We start from the raw sequence: 24906 nt of genomic DNA, 5'->3' as shown, positions 1-24906 counted from the left end.
TGCAATTGGCTCTCCTGATTTTTTATCTTTGATTAAGCCTTTAACACCGATGTGAACCTGAAAAGTTCATAATAGATAATTCGATCATCATTTGCATGTTTGCATTAGTCAATTCAATAATCACTTGCCTGCCAGATGAAATTAAGCAGTGCATTTTTGTTATCTTCCCAAGCTTGCTTCAATTTGCTCGGATCTGGCATTTTATCGCAGCCAAGTTCGAGAGTAATTTCAAAACAATTCGACGCCAAATAATTAAAATCTTGCATTCCTTGAAAATAATTACAAGGCTTGCTTTTAATATTTTTATTTGGAAAATTTTTTTATTTGGAATTTTCTCACCTCCACGAACTGAATACCACCGAGCTCCGTTTGTAATGCCGCCACGGCGTGAAAAATCTTCTCCAGCCAATGGACACGGTTCATGGTTTGGATCAGCCATATTGGCGTGCTTAGTTGAATAAGACATTGCTAAATGTCTGAAAAAAAATTTTAATTAAAATCATAATTGTTTATTTATTTCTCGAATACTTGAAAACATCATCGTCTGAAGTTTTCGAATAGCGTTGTTCAGTTCCATCTCGACTCAAATCAAACGGATAATTTGCTACCAAATCCCCTTCGTGCATATTAGCCGACAATACGAATGGAATAAGCAAAATCCATCTGCCGACAGCGCGAACTTCCGGTTCCAACTGTACAATATTGAAATGGAAATATTTATTATTATTATTAGTTTTGATTAAAATTTTATTTATTTACCGGACCACTGTCAGAGAAGAATTGCAACAAATGAGAATTCAACGGAATGCCTTCACGTTCGAACAGATATAACAAACTATCCAAATCGGGAAAATTGCGATTCAAATCTACACCATTTGCATTTTCTCTACCGATAACCCAATCGTTCAAACCTTTCTACAATAAATAGAATATAGAAAACAGTAAATACATAAACAATATATATATGCGTTTACAAAAGTTAATGCTTTTTCAAAACCATCCGGATTCATACTAGGAAGTAGATGAATTCTTGTAATGTTGATCAATTTTTGAATTTCTGCATCTTTCCGATTGTACATTTCGCAGAGATAGTCGGCAAGATGAAGAAGCAATTCACGTCCGATCGCTTCATTGCCATGCATGTTGGCCACATATTTGAATTCTGGCTTTACTAAAATTATGAACGGAAATTTTCACTGATTATTTATTTACAACAAGTTGATGAAAAAACAAATATATATATTTTGACCAAACCACTAATCAGTCGTTGTCACTAAATTAACATGGGTTTTCAAAAAATCAATAACGAGCATATTGGAAACAAGTCCAAAAAATGCTTACGTGGTTCGTGCTTGCCAGGATGTAGGGAAAATTCCACAACAGACAGTGGTCGACTTTCGACACTTTCGCCTATTGAATAGACGCGACTGATTTGTGGACATCTCGAGTGGATGTTGTCCAGAGCTTGTTCAAGTTGGTCAGAATTGTGATAAGTGAAATGCAGACCAAATCCCGGTTCGACGAGCAGAACAATCCACGTCAACCACAGCAGCAACATGCTGTTCAACGCCTGGCAACCGGTGCCTAAAAGGTACAAATTCAAAATCGTGAACGTCTTGAGAATCGAAGAAGCGTTTTCAAAGAATTGGAAGTAAAATGAAAAGCACGCGACAATGACAAAAGGAAGTAATCGATTGATTGTTGAAATGACGCAAGTTCATCCATCGATCTCAGCAGTAGCTCAGCAGCTAGTAAGCACCATTACAACACTGGCAATAATAATGCTAATAGCAAAGCGTGGGCGTTTTGGCTTTATCAGAAATAAAAAAAGCGCAATAGGCTTTTTCTTTTTTAAACCCAACACTGTCTACAAACATTTCAACATCAATTCTTGTCAACAATATCGATTCGCTGGTCATTTCATTAATGGACAAAAAGTTCTTTTCCTTTTCATACTGTAGAACAGAAGAAAAAGTTGAAATGTCGTATTCTCTTTTTATCACGTTGAAAAATTTGCATTTTAAAATTTCAACTTGAAAAAAAATAATAAATTATTCAAAAAAAAATTCAAATTCATTTAAATCTTCGTGGAAAAAAATTCAACTCAATCACGCCAAACAAGCTGAAATTTAATTAACTGTTCAGTGAACAACAATAACAACAACAACAATTTGAAAAATTGAATTGAACTCGTTAATGTGAAATTCCCTTGAAATTAAAAATCTTGTAAGAAATTTGCAACTTGTTGAAAAATAAATTTATATGCTATAATTTGGGCAAATAATAATAATTTTGTATTTATACTATTTTCTTTTGTGAATGAGAAAGAAATATTAAAATTCGATCACGTTGATTCAATAAGAGGGAACGATAGATAAATTTTACAACAAATTTTCTAAGCCACTGGAGATCGCTTTTCAACATCTTCGCTGTATTATCAGTGACGTCAGCGTTGATTTAAAAAAATCATCAAGCGGACAAAATTTGCATGTCGATTCGTAAAAGGCGAAAAAAAAGGCAGTAACCTGTCAAATCTTTAGAGTTTAAGAGAAAAATTTTGACCATAACTGAAGTTTGAAAATTCTTATTTTTCAAACACAACTTTGTACGGTGTTTTTCATTTCTTTTTTTAATTATTATATTAGTTTTTAAATTTTCAAATCAACCACGACAAACAAACAAACAAACAAACAAACAGATAAACACAATTATGACAACAGCCATTGTGCTTGATGAATTTACTTTGGTTTAACGCCAGCCAATATGTATATATAGATATGCCTGTAAGCCTTGTATAGCTAATTCTGACAACTCAGCGAGGATGCAAAGCAGCGGACAATAAAGACACTGCAACGGAAAATTATCGATTTCTTACGGGCAAACACAGAGTAGATTTAACAACGCTTAGGTTAGTTGAACAACCACCGTAAACAATTGAATTTAAACTTTCGAGGCAGTTTAAATGTACTGTAACTGGTGAATTTGTTGAACAAGAAAAAAATATCTGTTCTGATCAGATTATCAAATCATAGAAAGATGATTTAAAATGGACTGAACAAAAACTGAACCGATTTGGATAATTATCACTAATCAACAACATTTTGATAAGCTGTATGTGTATAATTTTTGACTACAACTGACGTTTGTTTGGACAATAAAACTGGTCAACGAATCGCCAATCTTTTACGTTTTCCTATTCGATGGCCAATTTCAAATTTAACTGTATACCGTAAAACAACCTTTCAAAAGTTTTCATTTCACATGCATTAAAGTGTGTTCAAGTGTCAATATGCAAAATGAAAAAATAAAAATTTTGCAAAGCAAATTTTCAAAAATTTATGAATTCCAATCAATATTCACATTTGTTATGATCGAATAAAAACAATCAATCTTTTTGTCGAACGAACGAAATTTATAATTATCATCAATTGACAACAAAGACGTTCGCGCAGTGGAATTTAGTCGGTCTTGCGTGAAATCACAAATGTCGACAAAAATAAACAAACAAACAAACAAACAAATAAACAAAATGATTTTAGGCAGCAATTTGAAAATTGTTGGCAAAAATTAATCATTGGCAAATTGTATCTTAAATTTGGACAATTTTCCACCGAAAAATTGTTTATTCAACCCGATTTAGAATATTTACTTTTTGCAAATGAATAATTTTCATGACATCAAACGATCAATCAAACGATCATTGGGCAAAGTTGAAAAGTGAAATTGATTTCAACTATCATGGAAAGACGAATAGAAAGAACAAATTGGTTGTGTATATTTGTAAAAATGATGAATCAAAAATAAACAAACAACAACTTTTTATATATTTTGTCAAAAATCAAACGAGAAGTATAATAATTTCATTTCAAAAAATGAATTTTGTTATCAAAACTGATATTTGTAAAATTTTGAATAATTTAAATTATCACAAATATTGTTAAATGAATGTTGAACACATTTGAACGAAAACTTGACTAAACTTGTGAATGAATAAACAACCTTTTTTTCCTTGAAGTAACCTTGAATTGAGCAAAAATTTTCAACAAATAAACAATATATTAAAATATAATTTAAATAAATAAATAGAATATTTGTTTTCTTTTTTTTGGCTTGTCAATTATTAGAAATTTTCGACCATGTACAACAACAACAACAACAACAAAAAATATCCATGACGAAATATTTACAATGAATCAATGACGAGTGAAGTTGGTGGTTTGTTGTTTTGGAGAAAGAGAGGGAGAGAAAATATTTTTGCATTAAATAAAAAAAATAAACAAAGAAACAATAATTTCATCAGTGTGAATGATTCATCGCCGGTGGGAAAATTTTCCATTTTGTTTGTTGTTGTGCTGATTCAGTAACCGGTTTTGACAAGGTGCATATCACTGGCAAGGTGAGTATTGTTGATTTTATTTTTTTTCCTTGTCGTGAATGAGTCATCGCCTCGTGTGATTGGTCGAAAAATGTACAGTGTGGGCGACTTTCAAACTCGGACTTATTATGATAAAAATGCGACCCATCTGCAGTCGACTATATTCCAATGCGAGCGTATATACAGATAGTATAATATAGTATAGTATAGTATAGTTTTAATATTGTTTGTTATTAGTCGAGCAGTTTGATAGAAGGAGCAGTTGTCGAAGAAGCTGAAGCAGAAGCAGTTTGGAAAAATCAAGTGATAAATGAGAAACGCAAACTGGTCGCAGCAGTCTCAGTCGGCCGGTTGTTCGTCATCGTAGCAAGCAGCGAGCTTCACAGCTGTTGTTGAAACGATTTTCAAAAATTGTTCTCAGTGATCTCTGCCCGCCAACTTATTTTTCCCCCCACTTGGGGTACTTGAATAAGCATCATTTTGTTGAACTTCAACCAGCTGTGCAACGATCAACAACAAGCGAGTGATTTGCAAATTTTCACAGCTTATACAACTCGGTATACATCCTAATAAGCTTTGTTTACTGCCTTGTTGTTTTGTTTTTGCTTCCGTTCAACAACAACAACAACAACCGAGATATAAGAAAAGCAAAACAGAAAAATCACAACTGGTAATTTTATTGGTTCAATCATTAGTGTCGTCGTCAATATGGCAAGCTGGTTGAATGCTATGCGGATCACTGTTCAAGTGATCGGTTCGTTGTTCCAACTGGTCGCCATTGGACTCATCCTGACCGCACTGCTCACCCCAGCCTGGCAGGAGGTCTATTTCAGCATGGAATCCCAGACTTTCCACCAGCATGGCCTTTGGTTGGACTGTGTCCAAAGCCAACGATCGGGCATTGTCCACGCTGCCGGATCGGGCGGCTGGTCGTGCTCTTACAAATTCAACGCCAAGCAAACTGGCAAAGAGGGCAGTGCCCATGCGCCGAAAAGTGAGTGCGATGAATGAATCAATGCAAATCAACCAAAAATTATTTATTCTCTCTCATCTTTCCTCATTTAGCATGGCAAATTATAACCTTATCCTTGCTCAGCGGCGGAGGGTTGTTCTCTTTGATCGGTTTGTTCATATCCTATTGTATATGTTGCCCTCGGCTGAGTGCAGTTCTCTGGGCAATCACCAACACTTTTGCTGGTAATTCATATATACATATATCCATATATTCATCTTTTCAAATTATTTCCATTTTCAGCTTTTACTACTGCTGCCGGCATCATTGTATTCTTCCGCATGTCTCAGGCAGTAGAGAATAGAATTGTCATTGAATTGACCGAAAGTTACGAGGTAAGCCGTCTTTTGTTGTTCTCTCCTCTTCTGGTCGCATATTTATTATAATTCCGTAAATCACGTGAAAGATTAGAGGGATTTTTCCTTTTCCGCTCATCAAATGGCGAGTGATTTGAGATCATCGACAAAACTTCCCTCCCGAAATGTTCTTATATCAGTTTTCTTATAATTTGATTCAGTAAGCAACATGACAATATCTATATTTTTAAAAGTTGATATTCTTTCTTCCAAATGCTAGATGTGATGATCACCAGGAAATTCTACCCCACTAAAGGACAACTGGCTAACTTGTTCAACAAAGCAACAAACAGACCTATCCAATACGTATATTATTAATCATAAATCTGAGAATATTTTCAACACACACACACACACTTGCTACTAATTCAATATTATTATTTTTTTAGTCATTATTCAATAATGATGCATGAAATAGATATTCAAAATTATAATTTTTTTTTCTTAAATATTTTCCTAACAAGCTTTCAGCAGAGCAATATATATATATAAATGACATCTATTTGAAATGAATGGCACAAAATTGAAAGAAAAACTAGCCCACGTTTGCAATCTTTGCATGACCCACAAAAATTTCAAAGTAGACTTACTTTTCAGTGTTTGAGCAAATGAAAATAAAGAAATTCCACGAACAACTAACTACGTTTTCAGTGTCAACGTAAACGACAGAAAAAGAATTTTTTCTTTCCTTATTTTTAAACATACCGATGCAGCATATTTGGGGTGAACACCTTTTAAGCAATTTTTGGAACAATTAATTCTAAATTCACCTTAAACATTTTAAGCATAATTCAAAGTGTGGTAAAGTTTGAACAAAAAAAATTGTTTCATACAAACACCATCTAACTCTATCTCTCTCTATTGTAGTAGAATATAAAAAACTGTTAATATTATTTTTGGCCTTGATTGCCCCAACTGTGTTGTATATTATCAAATTTAATACAGTTCAATTGTGAAATTGTTTTCAATTGGAAATGCATCTCAGAACAAACATGTTTACATTTGCTTACTCAACGACTATAAAATGTTCTCGCTCACATTTTTATAACTGGCCATTTTTCAAACCAATAACCACCATTCTACAGTTCAGCTTCTTATATACACTTTGTGAATAATTTTATCAGCATAATATATATTTCATCATATTTGACGTTATAATCTTGAATTGTTGTTTTCCACACTTCCTGTCACGTGACAAACACAAACAAACAAACAGTTTAATAATATTATTTATGAACAGTGGTGATGCATTTTCAATTCCAGGCGTAAACAACTTTATCAGCTATGCATGATTTGCAAAAGAATTAGCAGTAAATTGTCTAACTTTGCACTGACTAAATTGAAAAGTTCCACAACGACGAATATCTATTTCAATATCAAAATACTTTTAATAAAGCCTTCCATTTTTCAACTTTTTCTTCCTCTTTTTGTTTAACTTCAAAATTTGCAATTCTTTTACAACATTAAATCATCAGAACAAAATTTCCATTTCTCATTGACAAACAGTGCAATCACCGCCTCAAGAAGTCAACTGACAACAGCTCCTGTTGTCGATAGTACTACCAAAACAGCTACGCTTGTTTTGGTTTATTTATATTATTCATATTTTGGCTATTCTAGTTTTGAAGAAAAAAATGAAGACAAATGAAATAATGTAAATTACAAAAGCCGAAAAAAAATCTCAATAAAATTCTCAGCATAGCTATTTTGTCAAATTGATTTCTAGTTCCACACATAGTCTGCTAAAATTAGCATGTCAAGTTGTGGATAAATTAATTTTTCATAGAAACAGATCACACTTGCAGATTGTCGTTTCTAGATCAGAAGTTCACACAATTTGCACAAACTTTTGAAAATATGTGCAAAATATCCAGTTTGCCAATGAATCTCATCAAATAGTTTAGCTGTTTATCATCATGTTTCAATTTCAACATGGAGCTTTTGATTTCAAGTTCTGTTTGACCGCAGATAAAAAATATTTGATATTTAAAATGTAAAAAGCATATCAAAAAATGCACATTCTGTTTTGTAGTTGTAAGATGAGCAGAAAGACATAATGAAATTAACAATGTTTTTCTGCATTTCAGCAAACATTGGGCTACTCGTTTTGGCTAGCCGCTGGTGGTGCAATATTGCAAATTGCTGCGTTGTTTTGCAGCATTATCTGCGCAATATTAATATTCGTGATTCACAGTCAACAAAAACGGACCAACAAACCATGGCAAACCAGCAAAATGAACAACGTCCATCACAACACAACCGTCTGAATGTGTTTGATGCTGTTGCTGTTTTCTTTGTTATTCTTTTAAAAGTTCATTTCATTCTTCCTCACTCACTCTCCACAGCTTTCAGGTTTATCCAAATAAAACTGATCAACAATACAATCATTGGCATGTTGCCCATTTTTGCTGGCTACTTGGAATTAATTATTCAAAACACTTTCTGTACCATTGAAGTATGAAAATTCGGGTAAATTTCATTTAAATCTCTAATATGCCATTGCAAGTGTTGTGTTGGAGAAATTTCAAACAATTCTCCAAACGTTCATGTCCTTCAGAGTACAACAACCTTACTTTCTACCGTACCTTCTACGTGGCAATTTTGAATTCGAATCTACATACTGTAACCCAGATAAATGTTTTGAAATATGAACGAAGAAAAATAAATACCACACTTATTTTCGATAAATTGACATGGAATTATTAGCCTCATTTATTTTCAAAGCTGTACAACACGATATGAACTAATAAATAAACTTTACAAATTTGTTTGAATTCTGAAGTATATATATATATATTTTAAAAAATAAAGCTGAAATTGGTGTATAAAATATTTCAGCAAAACCAAAACTCACGGAAATGTTATTTCACATTTAAAAACAGCTGCTTAATCTTGAATCGAAATTCAAAAAAAAACTTACAAAAATGACCCACTTAGGAGAAAAAACGTAAAAACATTCAGGTACTTTAAAAATTCGCGCCAAAAAATGCCAGGAAAAAAAGAAACTTACCTGCAAGTAGTAGCATATAATTGCATTTGTAGTCGGTCATCGGCGATATTATTTAGTTAACCAAACTGTATAACGGTCGAAAAAGTCGGCTGTACAGCTGCATGCATCTTATCATGATAGATTTACATTTACTAAAAAGTTCAATTGTTAAAATTCTTCCTTAAATAATGTCAGTCGTACATAAAGAAAGGAAACTTCAAAATTCATAAAATTGAAATTCGTACGCCAACGAAATGCAATTGCATTTCGCTAAATTGATAAACGGAAAGATCAGAAAAAAATGTTTTCATTTCAGCCTTCGAAAAGCAAAATTTATGAAATAAAATTTCACTTTCATTAAAGTTCAAAGGAGATAAAATATATTTCAAAAATAATTTAAAACTGATAAAAGAAAAATAGCCCAATTACTCACACAATTTTAACAGTAGAATGTTCAGCAGACCGAAACAGACATTCACGACAGTGCCGTGGAGCAGAGACAATCCGACTGAGCCAAATGAATAATTAAAGAAAAAACAAAACTGGTTCAGTGATGACGAGGGAAAAAAAGTCGAACCTGACTTTTGCAACAAATTTCACAGTAGGACAAAAAATTAAAAAAAAATTATTAATATTTAATTCAAAAGTGTTGATTAATTGAAAATATTTTGAAATGAAAAAAAATTTTCCACATATTTTCATCGGATATATTGATCGGAAAACAATAATGAACAGTGAATTATTTCAAATGAAATGCAAATTAAACATTTTCAAACGTGATTAAAGAGAAATGCAAAAAGTTTAAAACGCAAAAAAGAACATTAAAAGTATATATAAGTGTTAATTAACGTTACAGTGAACTGAACTTTTCCATGAAAAGCTGAAGTGTGTTGGCGAATCAATTTAAAAAAGAATAAAAATAGAAATTGAATTGATAGAGAGAACATTTATTCAGCATTTTCAATCATCATCTCCATAGCGACTTTGCATAAATGTATATAAAAATAACCGCAAACATGTATTTATTTATTTATTGACATTTAATTAGCTGTACTTTTATGGAGAGCTATTTGACAAAAATGAATTGCCAAATACATAAAACAGACGGATAATTTTAAAAGTTTACAAACTGGCTATTCATCCACATTTATACAGTAATATTGATTAGTGGATCTTTTTTTCTCGTTTTAATTTTAATAACTTTCGATGGAAAATGTCGCATTTTGTCATGTCGTGTACTGAGTTGTTGTTGGATTGAGAAAATAAAAACATTTATTTAGCCAAAATTGACTGTCAAAAACGATTTAAAGCAACAACAGTTGGTGACGTCATCAGTAAATTGCCCAATCAGAATTGTGGAAAAGAAGTGAAACAGAGAAAAAATTTTCTACATTAAATTATTTTTTCTCTGCACCGTCTGATTAATTGGTGGTACATGTTGATTTTATCGAAACTGGACTGTTGTCGTTTTTTTTTGGCTTTCAAAATTCTTCGTTCGTGTTGTAGTAAATTTTAATCGTGTGACTTATTTATATACCAGCAGTGTAGAATGTAAAATTAATTTTATTCAATTCAATTCAATTGAAATAGAAGAATATTTTCAAATCACAAACAATCCAATATTGATTGAATAATATCAAATGGAACAGTACCAGTTGAAAACAATTCGCTTGACATTCCAAGTATTCGGCTTAGTGCTGCAACTTTTTGCAATCATCTTATTCTTCGTGGCACTGTTGACACCTGCATGGCAAGAGCTTCATACAACAACCGAATTCGAAACTTATTTCCAACGTGGCCTGTGTGTAGACTGTTTGTGGAAACAACGCCTGAACGCTATTGAACAGATCGATTTCATCGGTTGGATGTGCACATGCAAATTTGGAACCAATCACATATTTGGCGATAAAGTTGAAGAAGCTTCGGGTAGAAAGTTCTTTGTTTCCTTTTTTTACCAGTTGAGAAATACAGTGCACACACACACACATATATTTACAACTAACTTTGTCCTTACTGATTTAGAATGGGATATTGCTACAATTGGATTAATAAGCAGCTCGGGTTTATTATCGCTGATTGCTTTGTTCGTTGCTGGTTTGATTGATGAGCCAAGATTCGCCGGCATTTCATGGACGTTGTTGAATTTATTCTCCAGTACGTATCCAAACTATATATATATACATACATGCAGATTTATATATGCTATTTACTGTTGTATTTTAGCCATAGCTAGCATTACCGCAGTAAATATCTTCTACAACATGTCTTACATTATGCAAAGTAAAACCTCGTCCGACTATTACACGGTACATTCATCGAATATGTTACTTTACATATTAATAGTGTCTGTATCCAAGCAACCATTGTTCTCATTGACACCAAGTAAATTAAATTTGCAAACTGCTGATGAAATTTCTATCAAAAACGATTCTCATTTTAATACGAAAATTTAATTCATCTTTGAATTGAATATGTATGTGGCATGTCCAGACCATTAACATTTCAAAGTTCACAACACAAACTGACAAACCAGTCTGCTGGTGTGGAAATTTACATTTTTTTCCAAAATAAAATAATGCACAACTAGATTCCGCAATTGAACAAACAAGAAAGCAATATACAAGTCAAATTTTACAATAATTCATTACAAAAATAATAATCTCTGGCTTATCTGGATTAATTTCTATCATTTTTCAGATCGGCTATTCATTTTGGCTTGCCTTCAGTGCTTGCATTTTACAAATTATCGTTCTCTTCTGCAGCACCAGCTATGCTGTGGTCGGAATTTTAATCTACCAATCCATGCCGCACCCGGTGAACACAATTTGCATCAATTCGATTCCACCACAACAACAAGTGACAACAACAACAACAACAACAACCGCAGCAACAACATTATCATGAATGAATATTTTTCTTCTTTGTAAAAATCAATCCCCTATTTAACTGTCAAACTGAACAACCACAGGCAAGCATACTGCTTGTTCTACCAGTTTCAAATTAAAAAAAACAAAAGACATTTATTAATTGATTCGAATTTTTTACCTTTGGATTTAGCTCACTTCATCTGATTCAAATGCAAAATAAAAATCACAACTGCAGAACTGAGAGTATGTTTACGAAAATTTTTCAAATTAAATAAAAATTGCACAAATTTGAAAATTATGTTAATTTTCATAATCAATTTTCTTTCTATGCACCATGGGCAGTGAATAAATCGTAAGAACAAAAGATACATTTCAGTTAAGTACCAAAAAGCAGTCAACAATTCTGACGAATCAAGAATATCTCTTAGGCGGGGGCGGCCGTTGAGGAACCGGAGCGGTTGAATTTGACATTGCCGCTTCTAGAAATTAACTCATTTTCCAATATGCACCAATTTACATTTTACACATCTTATATGCAAAGGGAAATTATATTCGAACACTGTCAAACATCAAACGTACTCTGACAATCGCTAGTATCCATTCCACAAACATACAAACAAAAAGTATACGGTATTTGAAAAAAAATCAAGATAGTCCTAAGATTAAATAATTTTTTAAAAAAAGAGAAACAAAAAGTCCAAATCGGCACAGAGTGCAATTTTATTTTTTACATTTCACCAACACAGTGCTAATATGTTGCGCTTGCATGCTTTGGAAGAAAAAGAAACACTATCAACAAAAAATGCAAAGTACTGTTAAACCACTAGAAACAAAATTATCATAATGAAGAATAAACAAACCAAATAGAGCACATAATATTAAAAAATGAAATCAGTGACAATAATAAATGAAAATTATTAATTTAAATAACAAAAAAGATGACTTACCATTATTTCTTCGGTCATTCAAACTTGAATTATTAGAATTTTTATCAAAATCATCATCATTGAATAATTGATTTACAACATTTTGGCAATCAGTTTCCCAGTCGGTCGTTTTCAAACGAACGCAGAGCACATTCTGACCAATCTAAGTGTATAACACGAAATAGGAAATTGAAATTTTTACCATTAAAATATTTTTCAAATAAATAAATAAAATACTTTGACACCATCCATACTGAGAGCGGCTATCGCGTCTTCAGATTTGCCAAAAGTGCAAAACAGATGCTCACCGATGCATTTAGTGAGCAATGCCTTGATGCCGAGATGTCGTATCTTTTCCAAGACGGAATCGACAAATGGTACCATGTCGCGTTGACTTTGGACACTGACCATGACGGTTGCGTCGCGAGGACCCATGCTGCTGACAATATCTTCAACCGCATTACGCAGCTTGTCCACGTTCGTGTGACCAATGTGCAAATTGAACACCGCGCCAACTGGCCTGATTATTTATTCAACAAATATGCAAATCAAATAGTATCCCGTGGGAGGAAAATTTAAAGTGCAAATTCAAGACCGTCTGTTGGCTATATATTTAAATTTCATATCTTACCGGTGATCGGATGTTTTCAATTCAGCTCGACAATAAACTAGCAATTGACAAGTATCTTGGGCTTTGAAATATGGACGCCGTTTTCGAAAAAATATCCTGTCCGTCCAGGCGGGCACGCGAGCCTTTTCAGATGTATCGTAATTGTCGGAAAATGCGTCATATTTATATGTCGGTGCAAAATTGATCAAACCTTCTTCAAATTCAATAAATACCTAAACGAAAAGATTGAAAAGAAAAATCTGGAGCCAATTATTAATTCTGCACGTACACATCCGGCCATTTTTTGCTGTACGAGCTGATCCGCTTCACGCAATGAGTCAAAATCTCGCAAATCGACCAAATGCTTCACTTCCTCGCCAGCCATGTCTATGCGATAGTTGAAATCGCCAAACCAAAATATAAAGTCGTGGGAAAACAAATTCAATCCCTATCGTGGAAAATAATAAATTAGATTGAATTGAATAAAAATTAAATTATAAAAATACCGATGGAAAACGCAATCGTCTACATGTGCCTTCATAATCGTCGTTGCGTTCTTGCACTTGAGAGTGGCCGGCTGTGAAGTGAGAACAAATGAAGCATAGCGAAGAAGCGCCAAGCGTGAACGAGATGGCCGTTCCACCTTTGTTACCAATTGTACCTCCGAATCCTGTTTTCACCGCAGCAGTAGAAACATCCCTTGAAAGTGATAATTATTATAATTGATTGTTTTCTCATATTCTACTTTGTGTGATTTTTCAATAACTTTTTACCTTATGTGAACAAGCAATTCTGGCTGAACAAATACAAAAAGACAAATACCTACAAGTTGTATTGTTTCAAGCAAAACGTATTGACTTATTGAATTCAATTCTTTCAAAAATGCATCCCGCCAACTATTCTGATACGATACGCTGAAACAATTATCATACATTTTGATAAAACTGCAAAAATGAAGAATAAAATTCGCGATACCTCGCGTTCAGAACATTCGAGGCGTTCAAATCGACCATCTCTTGCAAGCCAATAGCATAAATGTCATACAGTTTTCGATGGGATGCGTCACCTAACAAAAAGCATAAAATGCACAAATTATCCACCGCACTTTGTGCATGCATTGTAGAAACTGTTTACCGTTAAAGTTGGGCATCAAATTGATCAACCAATCAGCCAGAGAGGACTCATTTCGAAATACCACACTGCTGGCCAATTGTCCGCCGTTGACGTTCCACGTACCGCAGAACAAACGCAACTGGAGTGGATCGACAAATTCTTCCACTTTTTCAATCAGTGAAGTCCCAATCGACGGATACACTAAACAAAAAATTAACGAACTTGATTATCTACAAAAATTACAAAAATAAAAAACAACTTCAAATTGATACCATGAAAATTTCTATTTGGCACTATGCAGTTGATCTGAGCAACTGTATCAGTTCCAAGTTTGCTATTTCTTAGCAAAAAATTCATCGCTTGCTGCTTGGATTTATCCATCAAATTTCCCTGTATTGTACGAGTGACCGAAATGGATGCATCTTTGAACTTGAATAGAAAAAATAATATCAAATAATGCAAAATCAACAATTGAACGTAGTTTTATTTTAAAATGAAAACAAAAAAAATTATTTTAAAATTAAAGTATACCTTTGATTTTCCTTCCTGAGCAGCCGTTCCAGTGTACAATTTGCTGCAGTGATCGCCGTTCAGTGTCCAACAAGCTTTGAACAATTCCACAAAACGCGTGCAGATATTCGCCTTGTCCGACAAGCCAAGAGCTGCTAACTGTTGTTGCAATATTTTCAAGCCAACCAACGACTGCACTGAATTTGTTCTATCCAAACAATCCAAACAATTCACTCTTAATACACCTGTTTGCTTCCTGAAATTCATTAGTTTTATTTAAAATTAAACAATTTATTATAATAAAACAACAAATAAATTATTGTTATTCAAATAGTAATATTTATCACCTCAACAGTTCACTACCGCTGCAATGGAAAAAACCATGAGTACTGACGAGAGTTTCTAATTTCGGCCAAAGTTTTTTCAAACACTCAGATCTGCTGCTTCCCTTCGCTTCAGAATGCAAATCAAACGAAATAAATGGAATAACTGAATCAAAAGTCGAATCTGAATGAATCGTCTAAACCAATTCAAAATCACCCAAATAACCACAAAAAAAATAACAAATGTCTACTTGATATGATTCGGATAGAGTATTTTCATCATTTTTTGTTCCCAACAAATTAATAATTGCTGCACTGCCATAACAAATTTTCATCTGTTGAAAATGTCTAAAGCATACAATAAAAATAAGATTAAAGAAAAAAAACTTTACAATCAAGCAGTTTCACTTTTCATAAGCTACTAAACTAGCTTCCAAGCTACGGTTGATTTTGATTTTATGCGAGCCAACTTGAATGCCCGGCTGATCCCAAAACAGTGGCACCGATCCGCGAACCTGCACGTGCGATACCACATTGTCGTTATAGAAAATTACCTGCAAATCAATATAGAATAACAACAACAACAATAAATACAGGAAAGTATGACTTTGAAAACAATCTACTTGTTCGGTTTCGATGAAATTAGCAACATTGCCAAAATCATTAACACCACGAACATTGAACCGCGTTCCCATCCGTTCACTGCTTATCCTGGATATTATGCAAGCTTTGGCTTGTTGGTGACCAACGTAGGCGGTTTTCACTTCAATGACGCCGCATATGCAAGGCGTCACCCAATCTTCTGCATCAATGCCAAATTGTTGCAGATGCGAACGTAAAGTTAAATTCCTAACGTGAAAGTATTTTTAAAATTTCACATAATTAAATAATCACCCATCTTACATTAAAAATAATTATTATATAATGAAATTTCTAGAATAAAAGACTTTTAATATGCTTTTTTCTTTCTTTTTTTTAGTTATAAATTATCGTAAAAGTTACAAACTGTTTACATATTCAATATTGAAAATTGCGAGAAAATCAATGATAATCGATACTTTTTATGTGAAGCAGATTTATTAATGTGAAAGTAATCGATTTCCACCAAAAGGTCGATCACATTATTTCATATCAAAATACACAATAAATAAAAGTGCAAATAGTTTATCACGATAAAGCTTATCAATTTTCAATCAGAATATCATCAGACATCATTATCTTACCAGTGAAATCGAGTATCGCCTTTTTTATTATTGAGAAACTGACGTTGCATTGCTAAACTAATATCGACAAACGCGTTCTGGGCATTCGACCAGCCAAACAAGAATAATCCGCATGAAAGTAATTTTTGAATCTAAAACATCAAGGCAAACATTTTAAAAATGCACGACAACATTTCCAAATGCAGTTACTTGAATAATACGAGGATCAGAGGGTTTCTGGTTTAAATCTCCCCAAAGTGGCAAACAGTTTACATCAGTAATGCGATACGCTTCACAGTTAAACAGTTGACCAATTAGACTGGCATTTTTGACAACGATTAAGTATTGAACGAAAGAACCCTCAGCTAAAAAAGTATGGGTTTAATAATTATAATTTCTAATAAATAAAAATAATACTGCATTACTTTCCACAACAGGAAGAGATAAAACACCCAAACAAGCGTGCACGTCGCATATTTTATTACAATCACTCTTCAATATCAACCATTTCTTTTGATCTACAATTTTATTTTTATTTAAATAAAAAGAATATCAGTTGCGCATTTACCTAAAGATAATACGACACCATTGGCAAAGCCAAGCACGCAGTCCTTGTTGCGTGTGTTTTCCAACAAAACGATGTTTTCCTTGCCGGCAGCATTTAAATACACGCTGTACGTTCTTCCAAATGGCATTACTTTGGCATCATAATTTTAAAAATATCCACAACTGTACAGTTCTGTAAAGTAAACTAGTATCATATTAACTTTACTACTTCATTACTATCATACAATACTTTCACAGTAATCAAATATTAAACATCACAGTAAAATAAAAGTATCAAAAACTAATACAATAAAATAAAAATAAAATTCATAGTAATAGTAGTTTTCTGTTTCGTGAACTTATTCTAACACATAAAGTTTCGAATCGATAACTTTGCATAAGTTAAACGTAAATGTAAAATTCATTGTACTAAATAAATGCTACCCTATCAGATAAATGAAGTTTTAAAATGAATAATTGTAAGAAGATATATTTCATGCTATGAATTACCAAACTTTGATCGGGTTGAATTTGAATTGATGGCGTGTAGAAAATAAATAATCGTGATCTCAATTTTTTAGCAAAAACATCATAAAGAAATAAAATAACAGTTATCCGTTGACAACTGGCATGCTTATAAGTTGAAGCAATGAAAATAAACTGTAAACAACAAGGTTCAAACTTGAGCGGATTACTGTATTACAGTATGTTTCGTTGCATTACTATCTTATAATATTATTAAATTGCATGGTTGTCATTATTGAATGTTTTTTATTGCAGATTTTTATTTTATTTAAATTAAAGTAGTTTTGAATTTATCATCACGCGTTTGACCTCCATTTGCGTGATTGATTTGTTTCACATTTTCAAAAAGATGTCACAGATTTTTAGTATTAGAGTTGTTGAACACTGCCATCTGGAATTTTTCAGTTTATCTAAATTTTAATTAGCTTTTATTTCTTATTTTATTTTAGAAATGGATTTTCAACACAGAGCTGGTGGTAAGACCGGCACCGGCGGTGTAGCTTCATTTTCGGAAGCTAACCGAGACCGACGCGAGCGTTTAAGGCAATTGGCTTTGGAAACAATTGACTTGAACAAAGTAATGCGTTCAGAATAGATTTCAATTGCATAATTATACAATAACTACCTTTCAGGATCCATATTTTATGAAAAATCATCTTGGTGGCTATGAATGTAAATTGTGTTTAACTTTGCATAACAATGAAGGCAGTTATTTGGCTCATACGCAAGGCAAGAAGCATCAAGCAAATTTGTACGTTTTTGATTTGTAACAACATGGTAATAAATTTTATGAGTGAGCGTTTATTTTACTAGAGCGAGAAGAGCTGCAAAAGATGCGTTCGATATCAATGGCTCTTTGTCTCTGCCTGACAAGCCAAGAATTGAACCAAAGAAATTTGTCAAAATTGGGCGGCCAGGATACAAAGGTATTTTATTAATTGAATAGTTGTAAAGTTACAAAAGAAGTTCATCCATATTGCTTTTAGTAACGAAACAGCGTGATCCAAACACAGGTCAGCAAAGTTTGTTGTTTCAAGTTGATTATCCAGAAGCGGTGGACAGTGTAATTCCGCGTCACCGTTTCATGTCAGCCTACGAGCAAAAAATTGAACCGCCCGATAAGCGCTGGCAATATTTGTTATTTGCTGCCGAACCATATGAAACGATCGCGTTCAAAATTCCAAGCCGTGAAGTGGACAAAGGCGAAGGGAAATTTTGGACGCTTTGGAACAAAGACACTAAACAGGTTTGGTGTGATATTTGATATATATTTTGTACAGAAAAAAATATTTTTGTCTTATTTTTAGTTTTTTTTACAATTCGCGTTCAGGGTGGAAGCACGAGATAGTAGAATTGCCGAACTGCAATCTGCGGTCATAGCTACTCGTCTGCCACCACCGAGCTTTGCGCCCAGACATCCGGCACCAGTTCCGGCGCCAGGTACATTTCCACCAGGCATGCAACATCAGTTCACTATTGGATTCATGTAATTTAATGTAACGAACGTTTGTTTTTACTGCACGTTTCAAATCTCACAATATTCACATCATTAGAAATAACCATCACAGAATAAAATTATTGATTGAACGAAGAACCACTACACAACAACGGAATCGACGTCTTTTGCGAACGTGAGTTCAAAAAATCAGCATTATAGTTTAGTCAGCGAAGTTTAGCTTAGTTTGCCTGAAATTGACGTTGCAAACCAAATTTTCTACCTTGTAAACTGTCTGAATGAGATCAACTGGTCGCATATACAGCTTTTCATGTCAGACAAGAATTAATTCGGCTATGTGCAGTAATGCGAAACATGCGCATTGTAAGCTGATCATGCTGTAAGCGTGAAGTTGCCTAACAGTCCAGCTGCGGACAACTTTTGGTAAAGAAGCATAAACACTTCTATCTGTACATCGTTGTTCAGCATCATGATACGTTGCACCACTTTGGTTGGATCCGACACTCTACGAAAATAAGAAGAGAAACTCAGAACTAAAAGAGAGCACGAGAGAGAAAGCCAACCTGACGTAAGTGTGAATAAATACATGCACAAATGTGCCCATCAGAAGTTGACAGTCGAAACGATCCATCAGTCCACCGTGACCAGGTATCACTGCACCGAAATCTTTGATTTTGAAAGCCCGCTTGAAACCGCTCGCAAAAAAACCACCAAATGGACCAATCAGTGATGCGAATAACGACATCGTCAGACTGTGGAACATGAACGGATATGCCCGAAAATTGATGCTACGGGGAAGCTGAAAGCACAAAATAAATTTTATTTATCCCATTTTCCTCAACTTATATATTGCATTTGGAAACTTACAAGAAAATGGAGAAAAGCTGGAGCAATCGGTATACTGTAGTTTTGTAATTTAAAGGTCGCCGCTACTTGACAGTCTGTTGTGAAAGTTTCTTTCAATTCATTGTAAGTAGCTGGGCATACCAACTGTGGAAATTGAAGAAGTACGTAAGAAAGCTACAAAAAACGAGAAACAATGCAGCACTGTCACGATGTAAATTTTTATTAAATAATCATCCTCATACCAGTAAGCTGAAGATAATGGTCGAAAAGGCGCCGCCCAAAAATCCTTCCCATGTCTTCTTTGGCGATAACTTGATAAGAGGAGTCCGGCCGAAAAAGAAGCCAAATAAATAAGCGGTCATGTCGTTGCAGATAATCAACAATACTGGTACAATGAACCTATTGAAAACAGTTAACAGAAAATTAATAATAATAATAATAATAATAATAATAATAATAATAATAATTGTTACCAAATGGTGCCTTCAAAAATGTTCTGAATGATCAAATACGATTGCGCGACAATCAGCAGCAATGTCACGTGTGTCCAAGCAAACTGTAAAAACAAATTTCAAAAAGTTTCAGAAAAATTAATTTTTTTCTATACCAAAGAAAACTGTCGCATATAGTAACGTTTGACCAAGCTCAAGACGAACCAAATAAAGCCAATCAAGTAGAGAAAAAATGAAATCATTCTGTGATTCGTAAGGAGAAATCGAAGAAATTCCTATACAAATGAAAAATCACTAGTAAAAGTAAAAAAATTAAAATAATATTTCGTTCTTACATCGCGTTTCAGAAATAAGCCAAAATAATCAATCACTGCTTCGCCGTAAAAAAAATAATCACTAGCGATAAGAAAATACCATGATAATGATCGAAACCATGGTAATTTGTGCATTCGATAAATTGCATAGCCAATACTGATGATTTCTTGGAAACATTTGATTTGAATCAATAGCACCTGAAAATAAAATTTTTTTCCAAATAACACTTTAATTCTTGAAAAATATTCTTAACATATTTAAAAAAAAAGAAGATTACAATTGTGATCAACGCCAAAGGACCAAGGTAGATTACAAATGAAAATGCAAGAAGCATAAAAAATGAAAACACTCCTCGAATTACCCAATTTCGCCATCTAAAAAAATCAGACATTTTTTGTGAATTGAAATTCGTTTAATTAATACCTGGCCGATAGCCCGGACAACGCCTGCTCCATCGATGTAGCACCGCCTTCTGACGTAACCAAATTCGAAGTCGAACATACATCTTCAAATCTGCAAAAAAGTTTATTTACCAAATTTTAAAAAATTTGAGCATTTTTATCGCAATTGTACTTTGTACTTGAAAATCAAAAAATGAACGTATGGTACATATTTTTTCCGTCAATAATTACTGTTGCTTATTCGCAGTTACAATATAAAACTAACGAGCAAATTAATAGAAATCAATGAATTCAATGCTTAAATGTCACAAACTGAATTATCAAGCAGGGGCGTGACTTGTCAATACATACATAAATATTACTATCAATGATTTGAGAAGCAGTAAAATTCGCTTTTCTACAAGTGATTTTATATGCCAAGACCAGAAATTAATTAAAGATTCTCCTACAACAATTCACAGCATTGCAATATAGTTTTCAATTTAAATTTGATCATAAATTGCATTTAAAAAAACCGAGTAATTTCAAAACAAATTTGAATCAAGCATCAAAATGTCAAGCAGAACATGTCAACAGCCTGGTGCATAAAATATAATTTGATACTCTTGTCAGTTTTACTGCAGAAAAGGCTAAAAAATCAATTGCAGTCGCAAGGCAAAACAATTTTCCACTTCGCAACAAACACATTATTGCTGAAGTGAAATGCAATATTTTTAGCGCTTTGCATTAAAAATGAAGGTAAAGAACAAAGCACTGCAAAATAGGATGGGTAAAATTTTTAAATTTAAATTATGCGTAAAAACAGGGGATTAAAATTGCATTAAAACAGGGATTGCATTAAAATCGGAATACTTGAATTTTAACTATTTAGCATAGACATGAACATGATAATTAAAATGTATTTAAATATGCAAATAAACAATTCTCAGTACACAACAATTACATAAATAAATTTGAATTACTTGCAATCACTGCCGTCACTTTTGTCGTCATAATCACTCTAAACATTAAAAGAATAATATCACTAACATACTACATTAAAATGAAGAGAGCAACCTCTTGGTTAGGCTCAACTTTAGCGTCTGAAGCATTTAATTGCCTTTTACGCACATTTTCATCTTCTCCAATCATTTTTCAACTATATGAAATAGTATGAAATGCTCCAGAAAAGTTCTGAAAATTCAAGCATAGACATTTCTCACCAGAAATAAACAACAGCATCTTCAAATCAGTGATGATTATTGACTCAAATCACAACAATACGAATAATGACACAAATGTTCTTTCATGATTTCAAATCACAACGTTGAAATACTTATCAACTGCAAATCTAGTTTATAAGAATGATATTATATTTTCGTTTCAATATTCGTTTCACTTCACTGATAATCTCATTAATGAGTAAAAATACAGTAATACTTCAATAAAATTCAGCCAAGTTTGAAGCACTTTCTGATGTGAAACTTATAAAATAAAAAACTCTTTTGCTGAATAATATGAGTATTTTCATTACATAATGTGAAATCGCTAATTTCACGCATTTTTACACATAAAAAACTACCAAAAACGCGGGATTTGTATTCAACATCCAATCAAGTCATTGGTATTTTTAATTGTAAATTTGTATTTTTAGCATAATAATCAAACAACTAAAACCGAAAATAACAATTAATGATAAATTTTATGCTGATAATTACACAATAAAAAAATAGTAAAGTTAAATTTGATTTTTGAATATTAAATTTTTACATGCACTTTTCTGCAAAATAGAATGTTTGTGTAACCAATAAAAATGATTTTTCTTTAAAATTCATGTGTAATAATAATAAATTTTCTTAGCTAACGCATATTTTTCAATAGATGCAGTTTTGAAATGCTTTCTTTTTGCAGCATTATTATTGCTTCTTGATTTACATTATTTGTAACCTGAAATCAATAATTATACTGTATGCGTCGTTAATTCCCTCCTACTTTACAAGTTGCGCAGTTGTTTTCTTTTCTAGTTGTTTGTTACGTAAATTGTGGCAAGAAAAAATGACTTTGTAAGTAGTTATAATAAAATTGCTATGAAATGAACTATACATTGTTGTTCTACTTTTGATATGTATGATTCATTAGATTTTTATCTCATTATCACTTGATGATCTGTAAATTTGAAAATTTTACGATATTTTTTTCAATTAGGAAGAGTTGAGATATATTTAATGTAAATATTTTTAACTTTAAAATTTGGCTTAATTTGAGTTTAAGTCTACATTCCAAATGTGATATATTGCATTGTGAATTCTTTCCAATGTTTTTATATGAATTATTAAATTATCATTTTTTTACTTTGAAAATTGGACAGTAATTATTTTTGTAATATACATTACGCATGTTAATCTAATGTTTATGTACGTATTTATATTTATGCATATATATATTTATCAGAAATTGTTTGCATGTTTATTCGCTTCTTACTGCTCATTATCTTAATTCATAGTGCATATTGTTCTTCAATTATCTTTAGCGTTGGCTAGGTTGTCTGACGCGAATCGACGTAAATTGCATCTTGTTTACATTTCTTGCGTCTAGATTTCATAAAAGAGAAGTGACGTAGGAATAATCGGTGTCTCTTTTTCCTTCTCAAGGTTTTTCCGAGCATTCGAAATTTCGCTTCCAGACATGCTAAGTCGAACTTCAAGATTTAAGCAGCTGTTACAGCTTTCGCAATGCATAGCTATCAATGTTAGACGCCGTCAATCAACTGGATATGGTGCACCGCCCAATTTTCCGGCACCGATGTCTAGAATGGCCGCCGAGCCGTTCCTCAATGGCACTTCGTCCATTTATATTGAAGAGATGTTTGAATCGTGGAAGAACGATCCGAAATCTGTTCACAAGGTTCGGTTTTGTATTAGATATTAGTATTTATTATTATTGTTATTATTATTAATTTTTGAAAATGTGTTTCAAGAGTTGGGATGCGTTTTTTCGAAGCGTCGAAGCAGGAATGCAACCTGGCGATGCTTATTATCCTCCACCATCTTTGTCAGCACTTAGTCATCATGTGGCTTCTATAGATACTAACACTATATCCGATCACGCTAAAGTGCAGCAATTAATCAAAAGTTATCAGGTGATGATTTTAGTATTTCAGATTTATTATTTTTTATAAAACTTTTTATATTATACTTTTAGACTAGAGGGCACCACATTGCCGATTTGGATCCATTGGGCATCAACAAAGCAGATTTGGACGATACGGTAGCACCGGAATTGGAGTTATCAACTTATAATTTGAGTAAAAATATTATTTCATCAATTCATAAACAGTAATAATGGAAGGTAAGGCAGTAATTTAAAAATTCAGATATTTCTAATGTTTTTTGTTTATTGTAATTTATGAGATTGCAAAAATGTAAGTATATCATGAAATTGTAAAGAAAACAACAATATTTTTGGTTTTTATATTATTTGCTCTGACGTAACGATTTCAGGAAAAAAGTTTTTCATCCGGTTCATATCTTTCAAGTTTGCTTTAAATTTGTTTTCTTCTATCAAGTTTGCTTAGTGTTAGCAAATGTTTTACCTTGTTGAAAACAATTTTTTCAGTAATGGAATTTTAATTATTTGTTAAAATTGATTTGAAGATTAGGTGTAATTGCTCTCGGTGAAGTGGAAGGAGAAACACTTTGTTAAAGGAACAAAAAACGTAGCAAAGGTGTAAAACAGATCATAATTAATAAATTATCAAGTGAACTTTAAAATTATCTTTACTGACACAATTGGGTCTGTCTCATTGAATTTATTTATTATTATGTGGCAGATGAGAAATATCGAAGCGTTTTTGAACAGCTTTTGTGAAGAGAAATATTTACTTGCTTTATTTATTGAAATATTTTCCGTATACTGCTCTTTTTGGTGATAGTTCAAATTGACAGTAATAATAATCAAATTTAACTTACTGTGTAGTGGAAATTTAAAAATTGTCATTGTACTTTTGTTTTTTTTGCTTATTTTAATACATATTCAAAAAATTTTTTCTACATGATATTTTGAACAAATGTACAGAAAGAAAATATTTATAAAATGATTTGGTA

The 24906-nt window shown here is 32.7% G+C and overlaps 8 protein-coding genes across 8 annotated transcripts; 5 read left to right on the top strand and 3 right to left on the bottom strand.

Annotated features, from left to right (window-relative positions):
* Window positions 1–178: 178 nt before the first annotated feature.
* Window positions 179–1558, bottom strand: Tsp_07700 (carboxypeptidase E). Its single transcript, XM_003381117.1, has 6 exons — window positions 1342–1558; window positions 975–1171; window positions 760–915; window positions 529–692; window positions 340–476; window positions 179–291 (listed from the first exon to the last, which is right to left on the bottom strand). Exons 1-6 carry the CDS (start codon window positions 1556–1558, stop codon window positions 179–181), a joined length of 984 nt encoding a protein of 327 aa, XP_003381165.1.
* Window positions 1559–4512: 2954 nt separating this feature from the next.
* Tsp_07701 (hypothetical protein) lies at window positions 4513–5373 on the top strand. The gene is made up of 4 exons (XM_003381116.1): window positions 4513–4551; window positions 4613–4725; window positions 4874–5045; window positions 5071–5373. Exons 1-4 carry the CDS (start codon window positions 4513–4515, stop codon window positions 5371–5373), a joined length of 627 nt encoding a protein of 208 aa, XP_003381164.1.
* A 1602-nt stretch (window positions 5374–6975) lies between these two features.
* Tsp_07702 (hypothetical protein) lies at window positions 6976–8010 on the top strand. Its single transcript, XM_003381115.1, has 3 exons — window positions 6976–6985; window positions 7219–7328; window positions 7831–8010. The coding sequence occupies exons 1-3, from the start codon at window positions 6976–6978 to the stop codon at window positions 8008–8010; spliced, it is 300 nt and encodes a 99-aa protein (XP_003381163.1).
* Window positions 8011–10372: 2362 nt separating this feature from the next.
* Window positions 10373–11185, top strand: Tsp_07703 (conserved hypothetical protein). Its single transcript, XM_003381114.1, has 2 exons — window positions 10373–10886; window positions 10956–11185. Exons 1-2 carry the CDS (start codon window positions 10373–10375, stop codon window positions 11183–11185), a joined length of 744 nt encoding a protein of 247 aa, XP_003381162.1.
* Window positions 11186–12010: 825 nt separating this feature from the next.
* On the bottom strand, window positions 12011–16978 carry Tsp_07704 (putative SacI y domain protein). Its single transcript, XM_003381113.1, is given in 21 exon segments — window positions 12011–12078; window positions 12547–12688; window positions 12763–13045; window positions 13157–13368; window positions 13425–13583; window positions 13642–13834; window positions 13909–13957; window positions 13994–14049; window positions 14111–14201; window positions 14270–14449; window positions 14467–14478; window positions 14521–14677; window positions 14780–15014; window positions 15106–15265; window positions 15308–15429; window positions 15490–15635; window positions 15705–15930; window positions 16377–16435; window positions 16494–16648; window positions 16709–16801; window positions 16852–16978. The coding sequence occupies 21 exon segments, from the start codon at window positions 16976–16978 to the stop codon at window positions 12011–12013; spliced, it is 2925 nt and encodes a 974-aa protein (XP_003381161.1).
* Window positions 16979–17478: 500 nt separating this feature from the next.
* On the top strand, window positions 17479–18989 carry Tsp_07705 (splicing factor 3A subunit 2). The gene is made up of 7 exons (XM_003381112.1): window positions 17479–17533; window positions 17804–17931; window positions 17987–18105; window positions 18168–18280; window positions 18341–18600; window positions 18662–18840; window positions 18908–18989. The coding sequence occupies exons 1-7, from the start codon at window positions 17479–17481 to the stop codon at window positions 18987–18989; spliced, it is 936 nt and encodes a 311-aa protein (XP_003381160.1).
* Tsp_07706 (phosphatidate cytidylyltransferase, photoreceptor-specific) lies at window positions 18863–20814 on the bottom strand. Its single transcript, XM_003381111.1, has 8 exons — window positions 20701–20814; window positions 20444–20620; window positions 20264–20383; window positions 20130–20212; window positions 19899–20055; window positions 19678–19830; window positions 19374–19609; window positions 18863–19315 (listed from the first exon to the last, which is right to left on the bottom strand). The coding sequence occupies exons 1-8, from the start codon at window positions 20812–20814 to the stop codon at window positions 19183–19185; spliced, it is 1173 nt and encodes a 390-aa protein (XP_003381159.1). The 3' UTR covers window positions 18863–19182.
* A 2674-nt stretch (window positions 20815–23488) lies between these two features.
* On the top strand, window positions 23489–24505 carry Tsp_07707 (conserved hypothetical protein). Its single transcript, XM_003381110.1, has 4 exons — window positions 23489–23707; window positions 23781–23942; window positions 24005–24138; window positions 24457–24505. The coding sequence occupies exons 1-4, from the start codon at window positions 23489–23491 to the stop codon at window positions 24503–24505; spliced, it is 564 nt and encodes a 187-aa protein (XP_003381158.1).
* Window positions 24506–24906: the final 401 nt, after the last annotated feature.

The sequence above is a fragment of the Trichinella spiralis genome (assembly GCF_000181795.1).
Source record: "Trichinella spiralis strain ISS 195 chromosome Unknown Scfld2, whole genome shotgun sequence".
In the NCBI taxonomy this organism is placed as follows: domain Eukaryota; kingdom Metazoa; phylum Nematoda; class Enoplea; order Trichinellida; family Trichinellidae; genus Trichinella; species Trichinella spiralis.
Note: the sequence above shows the minus strand (reverse complement) of the source record. Positions and strands in the feature narration are given on the sequence as shown.

Coding starts and splice junctions, on each gene's coding strand:
- Tsp_07704 (XM_003381113.1), bottom strand. CDS start 16,978: ATGCCATTTGGAAGAACGTACAGCGTGTATTTAAATGCTGCCGGCAAG. Junction 16,436..16,493: donor CTGATCCTCGTATTATTCAA/GTAACTGCATTT, acceptor TTGATGTTTTAG/ATTCAAAAATTACTTTCATG. Junction 12,689..12,762: donor TCAGTATGGATGGTGTCAAA/GTATTTTATTTA, acceptor TTATACACTTAG/ATTGGTCAGAATGTGCTCTG.
- Tsp_07700 (XM_003381117.1), bottom strand. CDS start 1,558: ATGTTGCTGCTGTGGTTGACGTGGATTGTTCTGCTCGTCGAACCGGGA. Junction 1,172..1,341: donor TCCTGGCAAGCACGAACCAC/GTAAGCATTTTT, acceptor TCATAATTTTAG/TAAAGCCAGAATTCAAATAT. Junction 477..528: donor TCAGACGATGATGTTTTCAA/GTATTCGAGAAA, acceptor ATTTTTTTTCAG/ACATTTAGCAATGTCTTATT.
- Tsp_07701 (XM_003381116.1), top strand. CDS start 4,513: ATGCGACCCATCTGCAGTCGACTATATTCCAATGCGAGC. Junction 4,726..4,873: donor GCAGCAGTCTCAGTCGGCCG/GTTGTTCGTCAT, acceptor AACTTCAACCAG/CTGTGCAACGATCAACAACA. Junction 5,046..5,070: donor AAACAGAAAAATCACAACTG/GTAATTTTATTG, acceptor TTCAATCATTAG/TGTCGTCGTCAATATGGCAA.
- Tsp_07706 (XM_003381111.1), bottom strand. CDS start 20,814: ATGTCTGATTTTTTTAGATGGCGAAATTGGGTAATTCGAGGAGTGTTT. Junction 20,384..20,443: donor GCTTATTTCTGAAACGCGAT/GTAAGAACGAAA, acceptor TCATTTGTATAG/GAATTTCTTCGATTTCTCCT. Junction 20,056..20,129: donor ATTTTTGAAGGCACCATTTG/GTAACAATTATT, acceptor TGTTTTCAATAG/GTTCATTGTACCAGTATTGT.
- Tsp_07703 (XM_003381114.1), top strand. CDS start 10,373: ATGGAACAGTACCAGTTGAAAACAATTCGCTTGACATTCCAAGTATTC. Junction 10,887..10,955: donor GTTGTTGAATTTATTCTCCA/GTACGTATCCAA, acceptor GTTGTATTTTAG/CCATAGCTAGCATTACCGCA.
- Tsp_07702 (XM_003381115.1), top strand. Junction 7,329..7,830: donor AAACAGCTACGCTTGTTTTG/GTTTATTTATAT, acceptor TCTGCATTTCAG/CAAACATTGGGCTACTCGTT.
- Tsp_07705 (XM_003381112.1), top strand. CDS start 17,479: ATGAAAATAAACTGTAAACAACAAGGTTCAAACTTGAGCGGATTACTG. Junction 17,932..17,986: donor AAACAATTGACTTGAACAAA/GTAATGCGTTCA, acceptor ACTACCTTTCAG/GATCCATATTTTATGAAAAA. Junction 18,841..18,907: donor CAGTTCACTATTGGATTCAT/GTAATTTAATGT, acceptor TCACATCATTAG/AAATAACCATCACAGAATAA.
- Tsp_07707 (XM_003381110.1), top strand. CDS start 23,489: ATGCTAAGTCGAACTTCAAGATTTAAGCAGCTGTTACAGCTTTCGCAA. Junction 23,943..24,004: donor AATTAATCAAAAGTTATCAG/GTGATGATTTTA, acceptor TTATACTTTTAG/ACTAGAGGGCACCACATTGC. Junction 24,139..24,456: donor ATTTCATCAATTCATAAACA/GTAATAATGGAA, acceptor ATTGATTTGAAG/ATTAGGTGTAATTGCTCTCG.